Genomic DNA, 21,367 nt, shown 5'->3' with positions numbered 1-21,367 from the left:
GTCAGCAAAGCACACCTCATCTCAGGGCTGTGTATCTGTATCTGCCCTAAAGATGGGTATCAACGCACGTCTGACCAAAGTAGTGGGGAAGTACCAAAAGCATTTATTCTGGTTGAGTTCCCATGATATGGGGGACAAAATCTCTGGCAGTTAGCAGTGTTTAAGAAGCACTAAATAGGCTCTGTCCTTCTTATTTACTCCTTCATACCAGGAAATTGCCATACAGACACTGCACTCTCTTCCTGCTGACAAATTAAGATCCAAATCAACCTGAAGAGAGCTGAAGACCCTTCTGAGTAGAGTCTGAGGAGCTAATTTCCTCCTTGGTCCTGGAGAACTGATGTCCAGATGTTTTCCTCTGTTCTGTTTATACTGCTTATACTTTCAGAACCTGGGAACGGTCCAGAAAGGAGACTATCATAACAGCAGTTACTCAGATGTTTAAGTGTCTGGGGGAGGAGTCCCTGTAGGCAGGTCGGGACTTGAACTGAACCTGTCTACCTGGCACAGTGACCAGCTTTGTGCTCACCCTACATGCATAGACTTAGGTTAGGTTGAGACTCGGGTACTGTAGCCCTATAGGAGCCAGATTCTAACCTCAGACCTGTCCGGGGTAAAACTGGGCTTCTGTTTTCTGATGCTTTAGAAATTTCTGTCACATAAAACTGGTCTTTGACATTGCTTAATGTCTAGTTGCCCCTTATCTGAAATTGGGAAATTAACTGTCATTTAAGTACGCTTCCAACGTTCATAACTCAAAATATGGAAGAATTATGGTGTTATAATTTACCGTGTAGTGAAAGAAACCTTGTAGTCAGAAGTAGAAGTTGTAGTCAGAGTGCATGCGTGAGAGCATATAGAAATAATGAGGCAATCTGTAGATTTTGGCTCCTGGGTGTAACAAAAATAATTTTATCCTATTATAAAATTATAAAGGAAAAAATCCCTAACATCTGATGGCAACAACCAAAGATCCAGCTATGCTCCCGCTTCTTCAGCTAACAGGGGGCTTTTTCTTGGAGTAGGATTTTTTGTTTGAAAAACATCAATTTTCCATAATATTTTCAGTTTCAAACTGCCGAACTCGGTGTAGTGTAAGAGGATGTATAAAAATGTTTACATTTAACATTCTGCTTTCTTGGATTGAATAGAGGACAGGTTGAAAAGCTTACTGTCACATGTCATTTTTTTATGAATGGTAAAGTGATTGTTGTATGAAATGCGAAAGTAAGAATGAATGTATGAATCTTTATTTGCATAACTGGATCAATTATTAGACTTAAATAGTGTCATTTGCTCCAGACACTCATCGTTCCAGGAACAGGCCTAGAAACAGAGCTGCTAGTGCTAACCTCTATCACACATGCTAGAGCACTGTAGTCACAGACCTGCTTTGTTTACTGTCGGCTGTTGTGTAGTACCAGGACGGAATTCCTCATCCTGTTCCTTGGGCATTGCCAACATCTGTCATTAGGCTCATCAGCCTGTTTTTGCTCTCTAGTCAGAGTGGGACAGAAATCAGTGAACATGTTGTGACTTGTGTCTTGTAGTTTTGCCTCAAGTTTCCTTTTTAAACGGGAGGTGCTGGTGTGTGTAAGAATAACATGAGAATGCCAGGTCATCCCCGCTCTGTGCCAGAATTCATGCTGGAGGGGCAAGGGCCAAAGTCAACATCAAATGTGTGAGAAAATTACTGGACACAGGACACACCCCTAAACACAGCGAGACCTAGAGATAAACTTCACAGACAGGACAGAACATGCACTAGTGCCCCATCTGTCCTGGAGGAGTCCCTATATCCATGGCAATAGTAGTGACAATGGTTTCAAAGTCAAGTTTTGCACCATGATGTATTCTTCAGGAAATAGCAGTGATGGTTGGGGGTGGGTGGTTGCTGCATATCCAAGGAAATATTGGAGATGGTGGTGCGGCATTGCTGTGTGGGGTTCATTCCACGTTTTCCCCAGACAGCTACAGACTGTGCATTTATGGGTCTGGGAGCACCTTAGAGGCCGTTATTATGCCTGTATTAGGTTCAAAATGTTGATCCCACAAAAAAATATTGCTTGAAAGTGTTTAAAGAAAATTTCCAATATTATTTGAAAGCATTTAAATATAAATGAACGTATATACATACGTATATTTAATGTGATCTAATGCGACCGTCCCAAGGAGTTTGTGAAATTACAATATTGTGTTTGAGGAGGATTCCAAATGTTAACAAGAGAACCAATCGTTATTAAAGCATTCGCTTCAGTGTAAGTTTCAGATCGTCATATTAATGCTAGTCGCTGCGTGTCGCCAGCTACAAATGAGACATATCACATGTCCTGGACCACTCTTCACTAATACAGTGTTCTACAGTTGAAGCGTTTCCCTACAATAGTACAGATATGATACACAGTTATATAATGATATATTATATTGTCAAATGTTGCACCCTGTTCGAATTGTATTGTTAAAATTACTATTTTGCTGTTTGGCTTGCAATGTTAACCAGAGTTTCTGTTTCGATGATACTAATAACTTATAACCGTTCAGCAGTTCTACGTCAAATGCTTTACCTTGATTAAACGTTCTAAATGAATTTTGTAATAATGTAAGCTATTTTATGAAATGTGCATTTGAAGTGTAAAATCATTGCTTTCTGGAATCAGTATTACAATTTTAATTAACTTACAATTAACTTAATTTTTTTGTAATATGTAGTTTTTAGCAGGTGCACGTAATACAATTTGAAATAATAGTTACTTTTCACAAGGAAGGTTTAAAAAATATTAATTTCAGGTCTTATTGTTAATTTAGCAGAACTACAAGAATATGCTGTTTCAAAACTAAATCTGCTGAACAATGAGTAAAAGACAGACATGCATGAATATCTTATTTTCTTTCTAACATTTCCCCACCCTTTGTTTCTCCCCTTTTCTTCATCCATTCTTTGAGTAGTTGTGCCATCTTTTCTCATCCCTACTTCCTCCAGTCCACCTTCCTTTTCGGTTCACTTGTTCTTTCTACAGGACATAAAATGGCAGGTGCATCCTATAGAGTGTTAGGCCCAGATCCTTAGAGTCAATGGGAAGAACAAAACCAAGAGACAGCACTGAGATCTGCTGTGTGTGATTTACAAAGCAATTGCTTTCAGTGGCTTTAATGAAGTCATTAAAGTGACAGTTTCTATTTATCAGTCACAATTAACAGCACGCAAACATAAATCTGAACTTTCCACCCTTGTAGATCAGATTAATTAACATTTTCACTTGGATTAGGTTTTATTTTTCTTCAGTTTAATTAAACATTTAATTGATAAAGAAATATCTTCATCGTCTCTCGAAGGAAGTGTACATCCTGTTTCTATGAAAGGCTTATCTTTTGTTTCACCGAAGACATGCTTATAGTATGTATATGCACTGTACACGGACGCGCACATGTTTGTGTGTGTATGTCATTTTTTATTTAGTTTGTATATAAATTATAAAGGTATAACCAAAAAGCAGCTACGCACCACAGTACATAACCCAAAGTTGCTGTAAAATGCTTAATATCTTCCTATCACATTGCTGTAATGCTTTTCCTTCTTTGGTGCTATTGGCTGAATGCAAGCCAGTTTTCAACAAAGAACAAGCTCCCAATATGAGTACAGATTGGGAATTAATTAGCATTAGCATCCTTAAGAACAACAATTGCAATGTTTTGTATGGTTGAAGAATTGTCATATTTGAGCATTAAAAATATATAATTACGTTTCAGTTACTTCTATGTAATTGTTAGGTAGCATATTGATTTTATAGTGAGGTAAAGATTGCAGTTAGACATTCTGTAATACATCAATTTGTAAAGACTTAATTTATTACTGTGTTAATTTCTGTTGACTGCTGAGGTTTATGTCTTACAGTATTTCTCCCTGTGACATCTTTGTGCCCTAGAAAACTAAACAAATGAGAAGTGGTTCTTCACACAAAGAGCTACGAGTGTTTGACGCTCAACACCATTTCCTTCAGTTTTATATTTACTGGAGCCAAATAGCCCATTAGAGCCTCAAAGGGTTTAACTAAGAAACATTAGTGAGCACAGAGCAGCCGCGTGTTAACTGGCCAACAACCAACACGGGTTTTCATCAGATATGGAGACAATGATATTTCCACAAGACGCGTTCAGCCGCAGTGGATCAGTGACTTTTCCGAAACTGAATTCTGAACTTCCTCCGTCTATCTATTCCTCGCTGTACATAGTGCTGATATTTGGCAGTCAGGGTGAAAAAGGCCTCTCCCTCTCCTTTTGACTGGAAATAGAACTGTATCGCATTAAACTGTTTGCAGCACACCAATGGCTGCCCGTAAAAACAGGCAAGGTAGATTAATGGGCACTCAAGTGCAAGAAGCCCTTTCTGTAAGACATTCTGAGCTGAGGATTCACATGCAAGGAGATGAAAAAGGATTCCTTTACTGTACAAAAAGTGTGTTGAAGCATTAAAAGAAGTGAGAGTTCTCAGCTTTTGAGAACTACAGCTGGGCACAGGAGTAGTCTCAACCAGAAAGATGCAATTAAACTCATATTAATGTGAAATTAAAAAAGGTATATGTTATTAATTCAACTCCACAAAGTGAAACTTCAGTCTCTGAAACTTCAGCTCTTTTGAAAATGTTGAATCAATTTGTTTATTCTTAGAAAAATTACAAATATTTTTATTATTAATTGGAATCTGATGTGTAGGATACGTTATCAGATTGTATTATGCAAAATTATGTCATGCAAAATACAGTGTAAAGTCTGATTTAAATAAAATTCAAGATAATTACATATGTTAATTCTAAATCAGAACTCATATGCAAGCAATTTTAAACACTGGAGCTGTTACAAAAGGCCAAATGTTACTGTATAATTGAAAAGCTGTGCTTTCAGCAATAGCAGTGGTAGTTAAGAAACAGCATGGTTCTTATATCTATGTTTGGCTCATTGTGTGTCTGAACAAGGGTTCTGCAATTATTTCAGAAGTGTCTGGGTCCAAACACAGAGTCCTTCGTTACACAAACATTTCACATGTAACTTTTCTGATTTGTAACCTTTTTTTATAACATTGAATTATCAGTGCTAAACTGAGAGATGAGAGACTGGTTAAAATTAAAAACATAAACGACATAAACAACAAAAGTGAGGGTGTAAAAAATAGTGGTGGGGGGAGGGGGCGGGGGGCTTTCCGACACCCCCCTACGCTGAAGAGTTTGAGAAAAGGCGAGACTGAGAAAGGGAAGATGGTGAACATTAACAAGCTTAGCCCATATGGTTACTGTGATAGCTTGTAACAGCTCTTCCTGATGTGAGTTTGGCTCTGATCCCTCTCCTATGGTGACACTATTGTTCTCTCCATCACATTTCAATTAACAGCCTTTTATTTTCTCTGCTGACACGCTGACCACGTAATGATTCTCTAGAGATGCCGAGCGCAGAACTCCGCAGAACTGCCAACAATAACCCCGAGCGCAGATGTGAATTATTACTGAGTGGCTTTGTCAGCCAGCAGCCACTTTGTTGTGATCAGGATTTCCTTCCTCAGGTCGTGCAGGTTAACTTGTCTCTAAAAATGAGCGCTTTAACATGAAATACGAAGCCAGGCCCAGGGCTCAAAGCAGCTATTTTTGGCTGTGTGAGAGGGAAAGCCCTTTGCTCAGCTGAAGTGTGAAATGGGTGTCATTACCACTGTAAGGTCAACAGTTTGACAGAAGTTCAGTTCAGAGGTTAACCTTTAGGGGGTAGGGCCTAGTTAGAGGTTTTTGGCCGGCATTATGCTTATTGAAGACAGGCTTATAGGTTTTCCTATGCTTGTAACACCACATAGTTATTAGTTAGTCTTTATTTAACCAGGTATTAGTCCCTCTGAAAAATGCTTCTTTATAAAGTCTGGTTAACCACTGCGAGTGCTAACCAGACACTAAGGTAGTTCAGCTTTATTCGTATAGTGCTTTTCACAAAGGACAGGTGTCTCAAAGCACTAGCCGCAAACCATGTTAGGATAAAAATTTGACCATTATTTTTATTTGCTCTGTTGAGGTAATTGTCAGTGTCTAATGAGCTGTTGTATTATTTAGGGTTGTGTTTCTCCAGAATATATCTTGATGCATGCTAAGAGAATTCCTGCACAACTGTGTCCGTCTTTGTATCTAAAGCTATCAGGTACTGTGCCTTCATCTGTAACAAAGTACTACTGTGAAGGTTAATGCTGTATGTGTATATAGACTGACTGAGTTATGCTTTCTCTTAATTAAGTTCTCTTATCGCTCAAACCCATTTCATGCATATGATTTCAATTGCACATTTTATATCATTTTGCAGTATATTTTGTGGTGTTTCATATTGCGTATATTTGAGAAATGAGATGTAATTATGGGAATAATGTATCCCTTTGAATGATGACACAATTCATTTCAGCAATATGGAACCATCTCTGTGCCTCTATTTAAGATAACAAATCAATGGGGCTAATTCCATCTAACCGCTGAGAGGCAGCCAGCTCTCCAGAAAACATTTCAGTGTAATAAGCCAGGTTTCGTATGAATGAGTAAAGGATGATTAGGTATCACCATTAAAGATGTTACAGTTTTGCAAAGGCTTATATGGGTCTGCTGCATTAAGTCGCCAAGTGCTGCTGAAGTCGAAACTTATGCAGCACAGCAACATAAAGAACTGTGCTTCTCAGGCAACTGATTTAATAGGCTCCTAAAATAATTCTGCTTCTGCTGGCGCATAGGTTTTTATTGAAATATTAATCGCTACAGTGAATGTCTCTGTTAATGACTTAATAGGCAATCTAACTTAAAATCGTCACAAAGCTCCCTTGTGTTGATCCATCTCTGCTGGATATCATAAAGATCACTGCTGGTAACACTACTCAGAAGAGATGGAAAGCTTTGGACTTGGTAACTCCGAAATGTTCATCGAATGGAAATTCAGAGAAGATCTACAATCTCCTTTGCTTATGCAGACTCATCTGCCGGTTTACTTTTACAAGAACCTGTGAATGTGATCCTCTGGTTTGTGTATTCCTAATTCTTTAAAGGCACATGGGCATTTGGTCAGATGTGTTGCACATCTGTAAACTAGTCATGTAATGGTATCAGTGAGAAGTTGAGTGCTGGTACATCAGCTTGTGTTTTAACCTTTTTCCTGAGAATGTCACATGTTAAGCTCAATATATTGTGCTGCCATCCCAGGAAATAAAAAAACTCTTTTTATTTATTTATTTAAATGTGTAGGTGACTAATATAAGCAGCACTTTGCCATAATTGAGGAGTAATTAAATAAATTCCCTTACAAATTAAATTCAAAATTACATTTTCATACCAAAGTTAATGAAAGTCAAGAGTTGAATGTAAGGTGTTCAAAGACATAAGAAGATATCTCAGACATTAGAATTTCAAATAATGTTTACACCCATTTTTTGGTTTTTGAAATGTGCACTAGTTTGCCAATGCTATGGTTCAACTTTAAACTACTCAATAGGAGTGTATCTTTTAGTGTGGTAATTCAACACCTAATTGTTCAGCTAATTAACTTATAAAAGACTCTGACATATTGATTTCTCATCAAGTTAAATGGTTTCGCGACGACTTTGATGATGGATTTGCCTTGGGGTTAAAACAAAGCTAAAATTGGCCGTGCAGTTTCCTGCCTTGGGAGTATAATACCTGGAAATATACCTGTAAACACCATTTGTAACGCTGCTACTTCTTAGTTCATCCAGGCTGTGCAAACATGCTTGTTATGCTTTGAAGAGAGTTCAAAGACCTGGAACATTTGTCGTCTTTTACAAATTTTACTGTTAATACCTGAATGCTATTACAATATATTCTGCTAAAACTAACCATGCCGCAGTTACATTTCCTCCCCCATGAAAGACAGAATGTAATCCCTGACTTTCTTCATGCTATTTTATCCATAGGTACAACCTGGGAGAAGTCTATGCGACAGCTGGGCTTTGACAGGTAAGGCAGAAGATTCACTATGCAGTTGAGGGTGCTAAGAGTTTAAGCCGAAACTGCTGTCATTGCAGCAGTGTTCTTCCTGTCAATGTCCGGCTGCGTAATGTGAAATGTACATTCGACAGTAATTGACAAAACAAATCTGTCTGTTGCCCTGTGACTCCTCTGTATCTGCGAAATCTCAGATACTGTCTGCCATCAAGATATTCTGCAAAAATGGCATTTGTTTGACATGCTGTTGAAAAGGTCAGACACAATCGAGCTTCCAGCATCGGCGCTTACTCATACTAGTTCCCAGCAGATACTCAGCACAGACTTCCTGGCCTCTTCTGTTGCTGAAGGCTGAAAGCTTTTACACAAATGAACAGACATTTAAATATCCAGTTAATACAAGCATACCATTTGAGCGCGACACAAAAAGATTTTCAGAGTCTGTCTGGCAGAGGAAGTTGGATAAGAGACCGTGGAAATGGGCATCTCTGTGGTGAATGAAGTGACTGGGGGTGTTTGGTTAAAGGCAGAAGAACCCTACAGTTTTCATTTCCCCTAAGGTCTGTTATTAATGTCTTTATTTTTAACACCAGGAACATAGGCAGATATGCTTTATGGGGTATTAAACTGAAACGATTCTGCAGGCCCTGTGTCTGAATGTGATTCTCACGGTCCCCTCCCTACAGCTGTCCTTTTTGTGGGGACCTCTTGCATGCTGACAGCATGATTAATTAAAGTGGCCCAACCTGATGAAATGTACCTTGCGGGCTAATGATCTGGTTGAAGTGATCTGACTCTTTTTGGGTGGCCATACAGCCTGTCACCCTGAACTGTCAGTTTCACTGCGCATTTATCAACTTGTCCATTATTTTTCCTTTCATCACATTAACACATTATCCATAAGATCAAACATCTTTGTGTTTGAGGTGTGGGATTTTCCACAGGTACTGAATGGGTCAGTGCCAGAAATGAGCTGTGAAGGTAAGCTTCAGAACAGTCATTCTAAAGACAGAGACTGAAAGCATTAGCATAAATATTAATCACTTCATTAAAGATGGAATGTTACCCTTGTAGTTCTTTCTAAAAAATTGTTTGGTAAGTTGTTAATCTTGCACAATAGTGTTACTAGCATACTGATGATGCAGAACTGTAAGCTCAGTTCATTTAGCATGTTTCAGTTTTCCACATATGGGAGAGATTTTCATGTTTCATGTGTGACTCCATTACAGGTAATTACACCGAGGCCAGGTCCTTCAAGTATGCAAGTCAGAGTGATGCATGTTATGGTGGAGTATTCTCAACAGTTATAATTTGGAAAAAGTGACCAGTTCATAGTGTCAGAGGGAAGAAAACAATTTTAAACAGTATTGCCTGGTATGCCACATGTATTGTTCTTCTTTTAACAGTGGAACTTTTATATAAGAAGTTACGGTCCTGCACACAGTATCTTACACAACCTTTTATTAAATAACAACAAAAATGTCTGATACAATCCTTTCACAGCATCTTAAATGAAACAATAAAAAACTTGCCAGCCTTCTTTTCAATTAACAGTGGAAATTCTAGTTGGTTTCCCTCATATGTTTGCACTTTCAGTTAACACAGCCCTATCATGTGAAGATTGAATCTTTATGAGAAGTAAATTAAGATTTTACAATCCTGAATAAACTCTTGTTTTCTTCACTTCACAAAACAAGAGGTTATTCAGGATTGTGTTGTTTGAAAACAATGTAAAATTCCTTTTTTTTTCATTTAATTTTTCCATGTTGTGAACCTCATCTTTCAGTCGATGTTTCTACACCTCAGTAAAATGTATTTTTGGTCGAGAGCCTGCTGGTCATTTTCTTAGGACTGATGCTAAGGCATAGTGCTAGTAGTTCTGAATATGTTCATTGTCTTATCTACAAATACTCAGCTCATGTGACTAAAATATTTCTAGCTACTGATGTCAGATTTAAAATACGTATGTGCTGTACTAAATGCCTTTGGTGTCTTTGATGTCATATGTAAATCTGCTGATCTGCTGTAAATCTGTGGATCTGATGTGACTCCCCGCATGTGCTGTGAATCCTAGGATCTGCTGTGAATTCCCATATCCGCTGTGTGTCCGTGCATCCGCTGTCCTTTACCCTGCTCATTCTCGCAGCTGTGGCTGAGGGAGCTCTCTCTGCTGTGTGGAATATATTTTCCACTGTCACAATGTGCATTTTTATTCTGGCCTCTTGCAGTTCCCCTTAAGCACAGGAAACTATGTGATGCATGTGACTTGAACCTCCCAGCATCCATACACACACACACACACCCAGTGAAAGTTCTTTACCACTCTGTACTTTCTTCTTTTATACACACACACACACACACACACATACACACCACAGGAGGCAGTGCATTGGCTGCCTGGTTATGTGATTTTATGAGCTTGCCAAGATGAAAGGAGATTTAGATTTAGCAACACTGGAATCATTGTGATACAGGGCGGCTTGTACTGAGTGGGCCGGAAGAGCAAGAGCCAACCAGCTCTCAGGCGTTTCCACAGTGCGTTAACTAGTGCGCTTCTCGTAAAATTTTATGAAGAAAATATCTGCGCTTTAAGGTTTGAGCACTTTTCCACTATGGAACCTCTGAAAGTTAACATTCACAAGGAGCAAACACAGACACCACACACCAACAGGACAACTACTTTTGTTCACTTTTTTTGTAAACAGTTTTCTGAGATCTGATTCCGCTTTAGTTTGAAATATATTGGTGCGGCTACGGAGTTTGCCTCTTGTTGTGGTTGGCTTTCCTAAAGATCAACACTTCCTCTGTTTACTTGATGGACATTTTTCTGAAACAATAATAAATACAAAGTAGGTGATTATATCTAAATTAGTTTTCCTTCTCCTGATGTTTCAGTCTACACACATTTATCTCAGGGCAGCTTTTTTCCCTTGACATAATTGCAAATAATAATTGTTACTTTTTCATATTTATTTTACACAGAAAACATTCTTGTTCATTTCAATTACAGCCAAATGACCCGGGGGGGTTAATGCTTGTGGAAAGTGGTTTGTGGAAAGTCTTGAGGAGTCTTGATCGTAGAGCAGGCTCTGCTGACTCCACAGCCAGAATGCCGCTTCCCTCCTTGTCTCATAGAACAGAACGAGAGCTGGATCTGCAAAAAGCGCTTCAGAGCTCACCGGCCTTTAGGGTGGAAAATAAACCACATTTTTACTGAGGGGCCGGAGGTCACTGAGGCAGCTTTTAAAACACAAGTTAATCTCAGCCCTTAATTACGCTATCAGTTGGGTTCAGTGGGGTTTGATTTCATTTTTAAAGACAATATGTTGAGTGAATTATGGGGAATGCCTGGCTTTGTTAAACACGTAAATAGATCTCATTAGAAACACCGTTCAGTTCAGCTGGGATTTCTTGGCTTTTTGCACATTGTACAGCCTTTTTTTGATGCTGGCCTCTGGCAATGTTGTTTTCTGCTTTGTTTGTTTATCAAATTGAAGGTTTAAAGATTTAACCTTAGTCAGGCCGATGAAAATTTGTGCATTTTAAAATCTTGCTGTATGATTTGCTTGAGTCATATTTTTATGAAGCTCAAGTCCTTTGTCTCCTCATATTGTTTTACATTTTAATGTAGAAAGTGGTGTTCTTATCTGCTAGTGAAATTGTTATTATTTCACTGTAACTGTTTGTCCTTCACTGACTTTTGTTCTCTCTCTCTCTCTCTCTCTCTCTCTCTCTCTCTCTCTCTCTCTCTCTCTCTCTCTCTCTCTCTCTCTCTCTCTCTCTCTCTCTCTCTCTCTCCCTCCCTCCCTCCATCTGCAGTGTGGACGGAGCAGACGCGGGTAATGGCATACGTGTGTTTATCCCGGATATCGGCATGTTTATGGCAGGAATGGGCACCTGGCTGCTGTGCCGCAGTCTGGTTAAAAAGCCCCCCAGCGAGGACATGGCAAAGGACAACATCCACTTTGAAAGCGAGGATCAGGTCAGCCAATCCAGCAGCTCTTTTCACACACTGGTCACTGCAGAGACCAATCACCTCTTTCCTCTCTCAGATATCCAGGTTTTCTTCATGGGACAGTGTCCTTGTTCAACAGGCACTGGTCACTGAAGCAGCCAATCACCCTGCTCTACACATAACACAGTTCTCTTTGGGAGCATTTTCTCTGTACTGATCCACATGTAAAAACATTTAATTTTTATCCATATAAAATGTGAAGGAGCCAAAATGTTAACAGGTTGCAATAAATTCAATAATATATTTTTGTTTGATCACTGAAATTAAAAACAGTAATTCACATTAAAAGTATTGCAGGAAAGATGTTATTTCAGGGAAACCTGGAAAAACAATATATAGATGCATTCCATTTAATGACAGCTTTTTTGGGATATTTCATTTAACGCCTTAAAAAAAATAAACAGAAAACAGATACAGTATGAAATAGAGGTGATGCGGGTTAACGACTAGAAAAATGTCCTGTTTGTTTTCCTCCAGAACTAGGCAGCTGTTCAAGCCCCTGAGCAGCTGTGTGCTGGTACAGATAGCATGTTGGATTATCATTAAATATGCAGAGGCTGCAGCCTGTGGGCCTGGCTGTCTGACCCGTGGAAAGATCCTCATCACAGGTGTCAGGCTCCACCTCTGAAGGCCAAAGCCCAGTTTTCATTACGAGCGCTTCCCTCAGCCTGCTGGGTCGATCTCGTTTTTCAGCCTTATGTTTTCCATGCCCGTGCACTTCTGCAAATGGTGTTCACTTTGGATGCTCAGGACCACAGTGCTATAAGCAGGCGGAACTTATGACGTGTGCAGTTATTTAAAAGCACTTCAAGGTCACCGGTTTCGAGAGGAAAGCAGCTCACAGTGCTGCTCTTGACGCACCTGCACTCCTTGCTGTAGCAGTGGTGGCATTGCTGAATCCTGCCCTTCAGCTCTGAATCCTAAATCTAAAAACTAAGGAGCAAACCTTCACTTTTCACTGTTCATCACAGATAGACTGCACCATGGCAAGCTCTTCTGTAGCCCCGTTGCGTTCATGCATGTGACCGAGACGTGTTTTTCAAGTCCCAGTCAAGTCTTTTGTCAATGTTTGAACTGAAGACCGCTGAGTTTGTCTCTCTTGCACCCCCAAGTATCATTTTCCTGTAGGGGAAAGCACTCATGCACACACACAACACACACACACACACGCACGCACGCACACACAAACACATACACACATACACAGATCAAACGTTAAAATTCTATTTACTGTATTGAAATGTGAGCGTATTTTTATTGAACATACAGTATTGTGGAATTACACTGCTGGATATTTGCTTATCCTGTTTAGGTTTGTACTTTCACACATGTGCCCTGGGAATGCAAACATCCAATCTTCTATTAAATATTCCTTCTGCAGCCATTGTTCTACTCAATATCACTAGATGCTGCTCATAATGTTTGCAGGAGAGTGTTTGAATACCCAGTATCCTGGATATATACCAAATATGTGGGTACACTTGTACAGTGCTACACAATGTTATGTTTTTTTTCATTATCTTTCAACAACTTTGAGAACCAGGAGAGCACAATTTCTGGCCTAACAGAGCTGACCGTGTCTTTGTATTAGAGCTGCAAGGGAGGTTATAAATATCAGAGAATAAATGTTTTTAAATATCTGTCAGTTAACCCTTGCACCACAAAATAAACATGTAATCAAGACTCCCGTGCGTCACTGACATTATCGAGGAGGATGTGTCTGTCAGCGCCTTGGACAGATCACCAAACCTGTTGTGAGATTACTGCTTCCTCAGTCATTTACAGTGAAGCCAGGTGTCCTCAGGTAAACCTGCTACAGCTAGTGCCAGGGTTTTCATATGTTGCACACACAGCCATCTATCCCTTATTTGGTTAGATGTTTATTTTGGCAGGAGTAAAAATGTTTTTTTTTTTTTTTTAACCACCAGTGGGGTTGTGCTGCAGATAAAAATTGGGATATTACAGTTGAAAACGCTGAACCTTCATTCGTGGATTTTTGTGCTCATTTTTGCATTATGCAGCCCAGAAAAAAGACTGGAGTGACAGTCCACACCAGCAATATTAGATATGAGATTGGTACAACACAATAGTTTGGCAGTGAGGTGTGAGCCTTTCTTGAGTTGTAGGCATAATCTATTTGCTTTAACCATGCCCCCAGGATGAGGAAGATGATGAAGAGGAAGAGACTGAGGAAAAGCTGGATCTGGAGGAGAACATACTGCTCGATGAGGACTTTGACGCTGAGGACGAGCGCGAGGAAGATGATGAAGATCTGGACGAGGAAGAGGAGGAAGAACCAAAGGAGAGCACAAAGATGAGGATACTTCACCTGGTGGCAGGTGCAGCGTCCAAAGTGAAGGACATCATCGGCAATCTCATTACCACGGCTGGACAAGTTGTTATAACAGTATTACTGGGATTGACAGGTGTGTGTGTATGTGTGTGTGTCCATTTCAAATTAAATATTATTTATTTGCATAGCCCCTAGTCAGTATGACTTGCATAGCCCTTATCTATCCATGGATCAACTACTTATAAAGCTAGATATTAATTGCAGTCAATGTCAAGAAGAACTTATAAGCATACAGCACATTTAAACCCAACCCCTGAGCCCAACTGCAGATACAGTGCTGCTTATTTCCCAATAGTGGGGAAACACAGGGGAACTGGCTGCTTCCGGTGAGCTGGCAGGCCGATTGCTGTCATACGGTTCCTAACGTCCTCTCCGCCGTTTCCGCCATTTCCGCCATTTCTCCCAGGGATCATGCTGCCCTCCGTGACCTCGGCGGTCTACTTCTTCTCCTTCCTGGGCTTGTGCACCTGGTGGTCCTTCGGCCGCACGTTCAACAACCTCATCTTCAGCTGCCTGTGCGTGCTGATGGCCATCTTCAGCGCCGGACACCTGACTGTGCTTTATCTCTACCAGTTCCAGTTCTTTCAGGAGAGCGTTCATTACGACAGAGCCACCAGGTGAGGGAAAAGGGTAGGGCGGGGTATGTGTGCTTCATCTGGACTGATGGCTGACTTTTTGTTGACTTTATTTAGACTTTTAGTTGGCTTTTCAATGTCATTTTTATTTAAAATCTTAACTTTCCCTTTCAGAGAGACAGGGAGTGAATTCAACGAGACATTCTAGAGAAATGTGCTGATATTACTGCTGTGTCCTGTCTGCAATAGTGTGTCTCTTATTAGCCTGCTGATATATCATAATAATAATTAGACACTAAGAAACATGTGTCCCGATCCAGTGTGATGCATGGTATTTTCTGGAAGTGCTCTGCGCTGGGGGCCCTATGTCAGCAGTGGGACTGTGTGAGGCTGGGGTGTGGTGGTCACTGCAGCTCTCGCCATTGTGTTCTGCCCTTGATGTTTCAAGATGCTATTGATTTGCAGGCTCTAATTTGGGTGCTTTGGAGTACAGACTCCAGAGCGATGGTTTTATGCCTATTATAGCCTGGTCCAGTATTTCCTCCAGTCCACCCCTCTCTCAGGGACAGGACAGGCCATTCAATCATAAAACAAAGCAGTGACGGTGTGTTTAAACAGGCTGCACGCACGTTTTGCAGTGACGGTGTGTTTAAATATACTGCACGCACATGTTTAGCAGTGACGGTGTGCTTAAATATGCAGCACGCACATGTTTTGCAGTGACTGTGCTTTTAAATAAGCATCATGCATATGTTTTGCTGTGATGGTTTAGAAGCATAACACACACACGTCTTGTGGTGGTTCTGCATTTAGATATGCAGAACACGCTCATTTTACACTGAGTGTATTTTAAAAATGAAGCACAGCTTACTGTAGTTTATGGAATTATAAGAACCGACTAGGAAATGTCACATGGTCCTTCATGCTCATAAAGACTGACTTGAAAAAGATTCATTACTCAACAGAAACTTACCACTTGTTTTTTTACAAGGCTGTTTGGGATTTTTATTAAAATAAAATTTTAGCATTCGTGTTTTCCCTATCCTGGCTTAAAGGTTTTTCAGTTTTGTGTGGAGTTTTTCTTGGTTTTCCCCATGGCTGTTTCCACACTTCTGTTACAGTTTGTGAGCAGCACATTTTTGATGGACACTGGAAATCTTGGAACATTCTGTGAGGGCTCCTTTGCTGAAGCCGATGCTAAACTATGTCTTGTAATGCAAAAGATCAATAAAATGTGCCTTTTGCACTGGTGTGGGTCAAGTGTGTGAAAAAGTTAAGTGTATTTATAAGTATGGATCCAGTCAGACAGTGGCTATTGTTTCCAGAAGGTGTTTGTCATTGTGAGCAATGACAGGGACAAGGCTTTAGTGAGTACTGACGCAGAGGGACCATGGTAATGGGATTTAGCCCTCCACCCTACTTCCTGAATGACCTCACAATGGCTTGGTCATGTGACGCCACTTGGAATTCCCAGCTGCTGGAAAGCTTCCTCTAATGAAACCACCATCACTCCACTGTTCCTCACTCTCTGGGGAATTTCTTTCCAAGGTCCAAAATTTTAACATCAACAGACCTTATACGTAAGTATGAAAACAATGGGAAAACAATTTTCTTTTATGCTATGCCTCAAACCTGCCACTCACCCCACTGGCCTTCACAGACCTCAGAGACCTGGTGTTTGCGGGAAGCCACCGTCCACGCTAGCACTGTCATTTTGGCTGGGGGTCTGGCCGCCATGACAGAAAGAACTCTCTCCTTTTGATCTCTGGACAAATAGGAATCGATACTGGGCAGTGAAGAACTCAAAAGCTCCTGACAGTAATTCCTCTAATGCATTGTGTTCTAGGAGGAGTCTGATACATTATTAATGTGCAGGTAGCTGAATAAAGAACCTGTTCTCCCAAAAGCTCCATGGGAAATATTGTGCTCTAATTTAAAAAAAAGGGGTTATTAAAGATAAACTAAAGATCTGAGTTTATAGCATATTCAACGCAGGATTTTAAAAATTATTTTAAGGTGCAAGTTCATTTCAATTTCAATTCCTGAAAGGTATTCATGACTGATTTCCTGACTATTATAATTTGACCCGTAAGTAAAATACACTTCTTCCTGTTCCTCTGTCCAGGGCGTTCGGCATTACCACCGTCATCCGGAGCAACTGCTCCTGCACGTGGGAACTGAGCGTGCACCCCAAACTGCTGTGGCACCACTACATGAACCCCATAATGCTGCTCGTGCTGTACTACACCTTGGCCACGCTCATCCGGCTCTGGCTCCAGGAGCCTATCGTGACGGTAGGTCCCTGCTGCCTGGTCTGCAGCCTCTCTCGCATGTACAGTACAAGCCCTGCACTTAGCACTCCTCTATGTAATGGGCTGCACTCGGTCATTTTATAGGTGATTGATTTCCCCATACCCCCCACCCAAACCTCTTGGACCAAATGCGTTATTGATTTGCTGTGGTGAGATTTTTCCTCTTGTATTCACATTCCACTAATAATAAAATTTCATTATAAATATATCATATTTATGATCATATATATATATATATGTGTAAATATTTCATACAAAATAAACAAGGCACAGACCTCAATCCAAGGTGCAGCTAACTCTAAAAAAAGCTCCTGCCAGGTAAAGTTGTAAATTTAATTTTGAACGCACACACACACACACACATGCACACACACACACACACACACACACACACAGCTGCGCACACTGGCATGCAAACACACGGGCACACACATACATAGAAGGGTGTGTCCCTTGTGCCATCCAACCGCATATCTCTCTGTACTAGTATTTATTAGTGACTGAACACAACTACACCATGCTGAAAATGCATTCTGAATATAGAAGTTAATGAGCAATCAGACATAATTAAATTTATTTAATTAATAACAGTTGACCCTGAGCACACATAGCTGCTATATACTTCCCATCAGCTAGAGGATAATAAAATGCATGTATTATTTGCCTAGACAATCATTACAAACCAATATTGCTTTGGAATATGTGAAATTATATTGCTTGCCTTGTTATCAAAGACAATAAATGTAATAAACAAATTATTCCATTTAAGAGAGTGGTCAGCTATGTGATACATTTGTGGGCAGCTGTGTGGTGCAGTTATGGGCAGCTGGGTGGGGCAGTTATGGGCAGCTGGGTGGTGCAGTTATGGGCAGCTGGGTGGGACAGTTATGGACAGCTATGTGGGGCAGCTGTGTGGTAGTTATGGGCAGCTGGGTGGGGCAGTTATGGGCAGCTGTATGGGGCAGTTATGGGCAGCTGTGTGGGGCAGCTGTGTGGTAGTTATGGGCAGTTGTGTGGGGAAGCTGTGTGGTAGTTATGGGCAGCTGTGTGGGGCAGTTATGGGCAGCTGTATGGGGCAGTTATGGGCAGCTATGTGTGGCAGTTATGATCTGCTGTGTGGTACAGGTGTGTGCTGCAGTTTCACAGCTCTGGCTCTGAACACTGTCTTCCTCAGGTGTGTGAGGAAGAAGGAGGATGTGAGGGCAGAGAGCCTGAGTGCATCAACACAGAGGACAGTGTGCAGAAGAGGAGGAGCCTGTGGAGGAAGGGGCGTTACAGCACTGAGGAGCGAAACGTGAGCCAACCATAAACCGGTCCTCTTGCATGGTTTCCCTCCAGGAAGCTCGGAATTACTCCAGCAATGTGTGATTCATTGAGCCTCCTTTGTGCTTCTGGCTTTGATCAGAGACACAGTCTGATTATCTGTTGGGGTGGTAGTGCTTCGGTTTTGCCAGCACCTGCTGTGGCTTTCTCATTTAGCATCGATTGAAACAGTAGAACTGCTTTTTTTTCCACCTTTTGCATGAGCCCCAGTCTTTCTGTTGGAAAGGGTGGGGGAATATCTTCCATATTTTTAAAGGACTCCCACACACTGCTTTAAAATTAATTGTTAAGAATCAATGTGGACAGATTTCTAAAGGTTAACATCTTCAGGAATTCTGCAGAAATGGTATGATACATTTTCAATATGGAGCACCCATATTTACACATATATTTTCATAGATATTTGTATGCATGACACAAACACACACACACACAGCATGTATTACAGAATATGAAGTTTCATCCTGGATCTGTCTGGAACTCTAGAGGTTCTTTTTTCACTCCACCATAATGATGGGCCAGGACTGTTTGCATGTCTGCTTTTTCCTCTATCTGTGAATGTAATGCATTGACTGATCTCTGCTTGGTTCAGTGATAGTAAAGATTTGGCTGATATCTGCTTTGATCAGTGATGGTAAAGGATTGGCTGATGTCTGCTTTGATCAGTGATAATAAAAGATTGGCTGATCTCTGTTTTTATCAGTAATAGTAAAGGGCTGGCTGATCTCTGCTTTGATCACTGATAGTAAAGGGCTGGCTGATCTCCGCTTTGATCAGTGGTAGTAATGGGTGTAGTGGGTGTAACGCGGGCTGATCTCTGCTTATAGTGCACTAACCTGCCCTGCATTCTCTGTTCTTTTCCAGCTTCTGTCCACACTGGATGGGTACAGCATGTCTGAAGTTAGTACAGAAGTCCCTCTCTGCCCTTTATGCTTTTTAAGGAGCTCTGTTACATTAAGGAATAAATTACTATTTCACTCTTTATTTGCTTGGTAATTCCCCCTCCTTCAGGGTGACAAAATGTGTGTGTATTTACATTTTTGTTGGAAATGTTGAGGTATGGTGACTTGCTGGAGGATATAACAGTGTCCCAATTTGGAATGAAGGCCTTCAGGGCTAAACTTCAAGGAATATTTGATTCATACATCATGTGAAGACCTGAAAGTTGTGGTGAGCCAGTAAATTTAAATGGGATCCGTGGCACCCACTCCTGTTAGCGGAGAAATTATCCTTCATTTGTTTCAGGTTTAGAACCACACTTTATAATGTTCAGCACACTTCTTTAAATTCCTAAAGTATTTTTCACACTTGTGTATAATAAAAAAATAAATAATATTATATAATAATAAATATTATTATTATTATTATTATTATTGTCATCATATTTAGTCGTTTTTAGCACAGTAGCTGTGCATCTTTGTGAGCATGCCATATTGTTCCCCAGGCAATGGTAGTGACCTCCAATGGGAACTCCTTTGGCTTCCTCTCCTCCAACCTCTCCCCTGACCACGGGCCGGGGGCACTGGACCTCTACTCCACTCCGCAGTACAAAGTGGACCGGGTGGAGAATGGGTCTGGTGAGTTTCACTCCAAACACTCTTCTGCTCACCTTGCCTTGAGAGAAGCTCCTTCTCCTGAGCAGTACCTCGTAGTGCCTCACAGAATACAAACAGATAAACACACCAAACTATGGCCTCTCGTCCAATAGCAGCATGTCTTTGCCTCACCTATAGCTGTGTTATTTGCCAGCTATGGCCAGAATTTGCTGGTCTCTCAACCATCCCCTCTCCCAGCAGAGTGGATGACCAGTACATTGTTTCCTCCTAGTGACATGGCAGGTGTCCACAGGTTACCAGTGGTCCTCAGCCCGGGTCTCATTGCTACCAGCTCCCCTGTAGGGCTGTCTTTGTGGAGAATACTGTGGGGAACAGTCACCGCTGCAGTCCTCCTCAGTGCATACAGTGACTGCATATTGGAAGTGACTTCATAAGGCAGCTTTATTAATTCAGAACAAAACTGTGTTATTTTGCTCTCTGTGCCCCCATACAGAAGAAAAAAAGGACAACAGCACCGTTGAGGTCAGCGAGAAGTCTGTGGAGTCCGAAAAGCCAGTGGAGGGAAAAAAGCGCACTCTGGCCACCATTTTCAGCTTCATCATGGCGCAGAGCTACATCTGCGCTCTCATCTCCATGATGGTGGGATATTCTCTGCACTGTACTGTACATGTAAAATGGCAAAGTGCAGATATTCTGTTTGCAGAGGAAGCATCAGTGCCCTCTGACTGGTGGGTTTTGTGGTCGTTTCGTGTTTGAGAGAGCATTTTCCCTCCCCGGCAGGCCTGGAGCATCACCTATGTGAGCTGGTTCACCTTCGTCTTCCTCATCTGGTCCTGCGCCCTGTGGATTGTACGGGACAGGCGGAAGTATGCCATGCTCACCTCCCCCTTCATGGTGATCTACGGTGACCTGGTGCTGGTGCTGCAGTACATCTGGAGCTTTGAGGTCCTGAAACCCATTCCTGGGCTCTTCAATGCGGTGCTGGTGCCTTTTCCAGAGCTGGCCTCAAAGGTAGGTTCCACTTGGACTGTCATAAGAAGGTTTTCACAAGATTACTGGATTAAGGACTGCTTTTTAAAATACGGGTGCATGTCTACAGTACTGGAGAGATATAGACTCTACTTTATCTATACATTATCAGCATCTATACACCTTATCTTTGGTTGAACTGTGGACTGTGGGTTGAACATGTGCGGTGAGATGTCTTTATTTGGGTTTAGTGGTTTAGTGGACATAACATAAATTACAACCTAAATGATGCATTTGTAT

General features: G+C 41.0%; 1 protein-coding gene across 1 annotated transcript in view; it reads left to right on the top strand.

The window, feature by feature from the left end:
- LOC135260981 (piezo-type mechanosensitive ion channel component 2-like) overlaps nucleotides 1-21,367 on the top strand; it is a 92,504-nt gene that overhangs the window by 34,251 nt on the left and 36,886 nt on the right. The window contains exons 4-13 of the mRNA XM_064346768.1: nucleotides 7,934-7,976; nucleotides 11,784-11,946; nucleotides 14,138-14,405; nucleotides 14,739-14,949; nucleotides 17,033-17,201; nucleotides 18,394-18,513; nucleotides 19,407-19,442; nucleotides 19,987-20,119; nucleotides 20,592-20,737; nucleotides 20,879-21,109. Of these exons, the coding sequence (XP_064202838.1) occupies nucleotides 7,934-7,976; nucleotides 11,784-11,946; nucleotides 14,138-14,405; nucleotides 14,739-14,949; nucleotides 17,033-17,201; nucleotides 18,394-18,513; nucleotides 19,407-19,442; nucleotides 19,987-20,119; nucleotides 20,592-20,737; nucleotides 20,879-21,109 (1,520 nt within the window). The remainder of the gene's footprint in view (nucleotides 1-7,933; nucleotides 7,977-11,783; nucleotides 11,947-14,137; nucleotides 14,406-14,738; nucleotides 14,950-17,032; nucleotides 17,202-18,393; nucleotides 18,514-19,406; nucleotides 19,443-19,986; nucleotides 20,120-20,591; nucleotides 20,738-20,878; nucleotides 21,110-21,367) is intronic.

This window comes from Anguilla rostrata, chromosome 8, assembly GCF_018555375.3.
Source record: "Anguilla rostrata isolate EN2019 chromosome 8, ASM1855537v3, whole genome shotgun sequence".
NCBI lineage: Eukaryota > Metazoa > Chordata > Actinopteri > Anguilliformes > Anguillidae > Anguilla > Anguilla rostrata.
The sequence above is the reverse complement of the archived record's forward strand: the minus strand, read 5'-3'. Positions and strand labels throughout refer to the sequence as shown.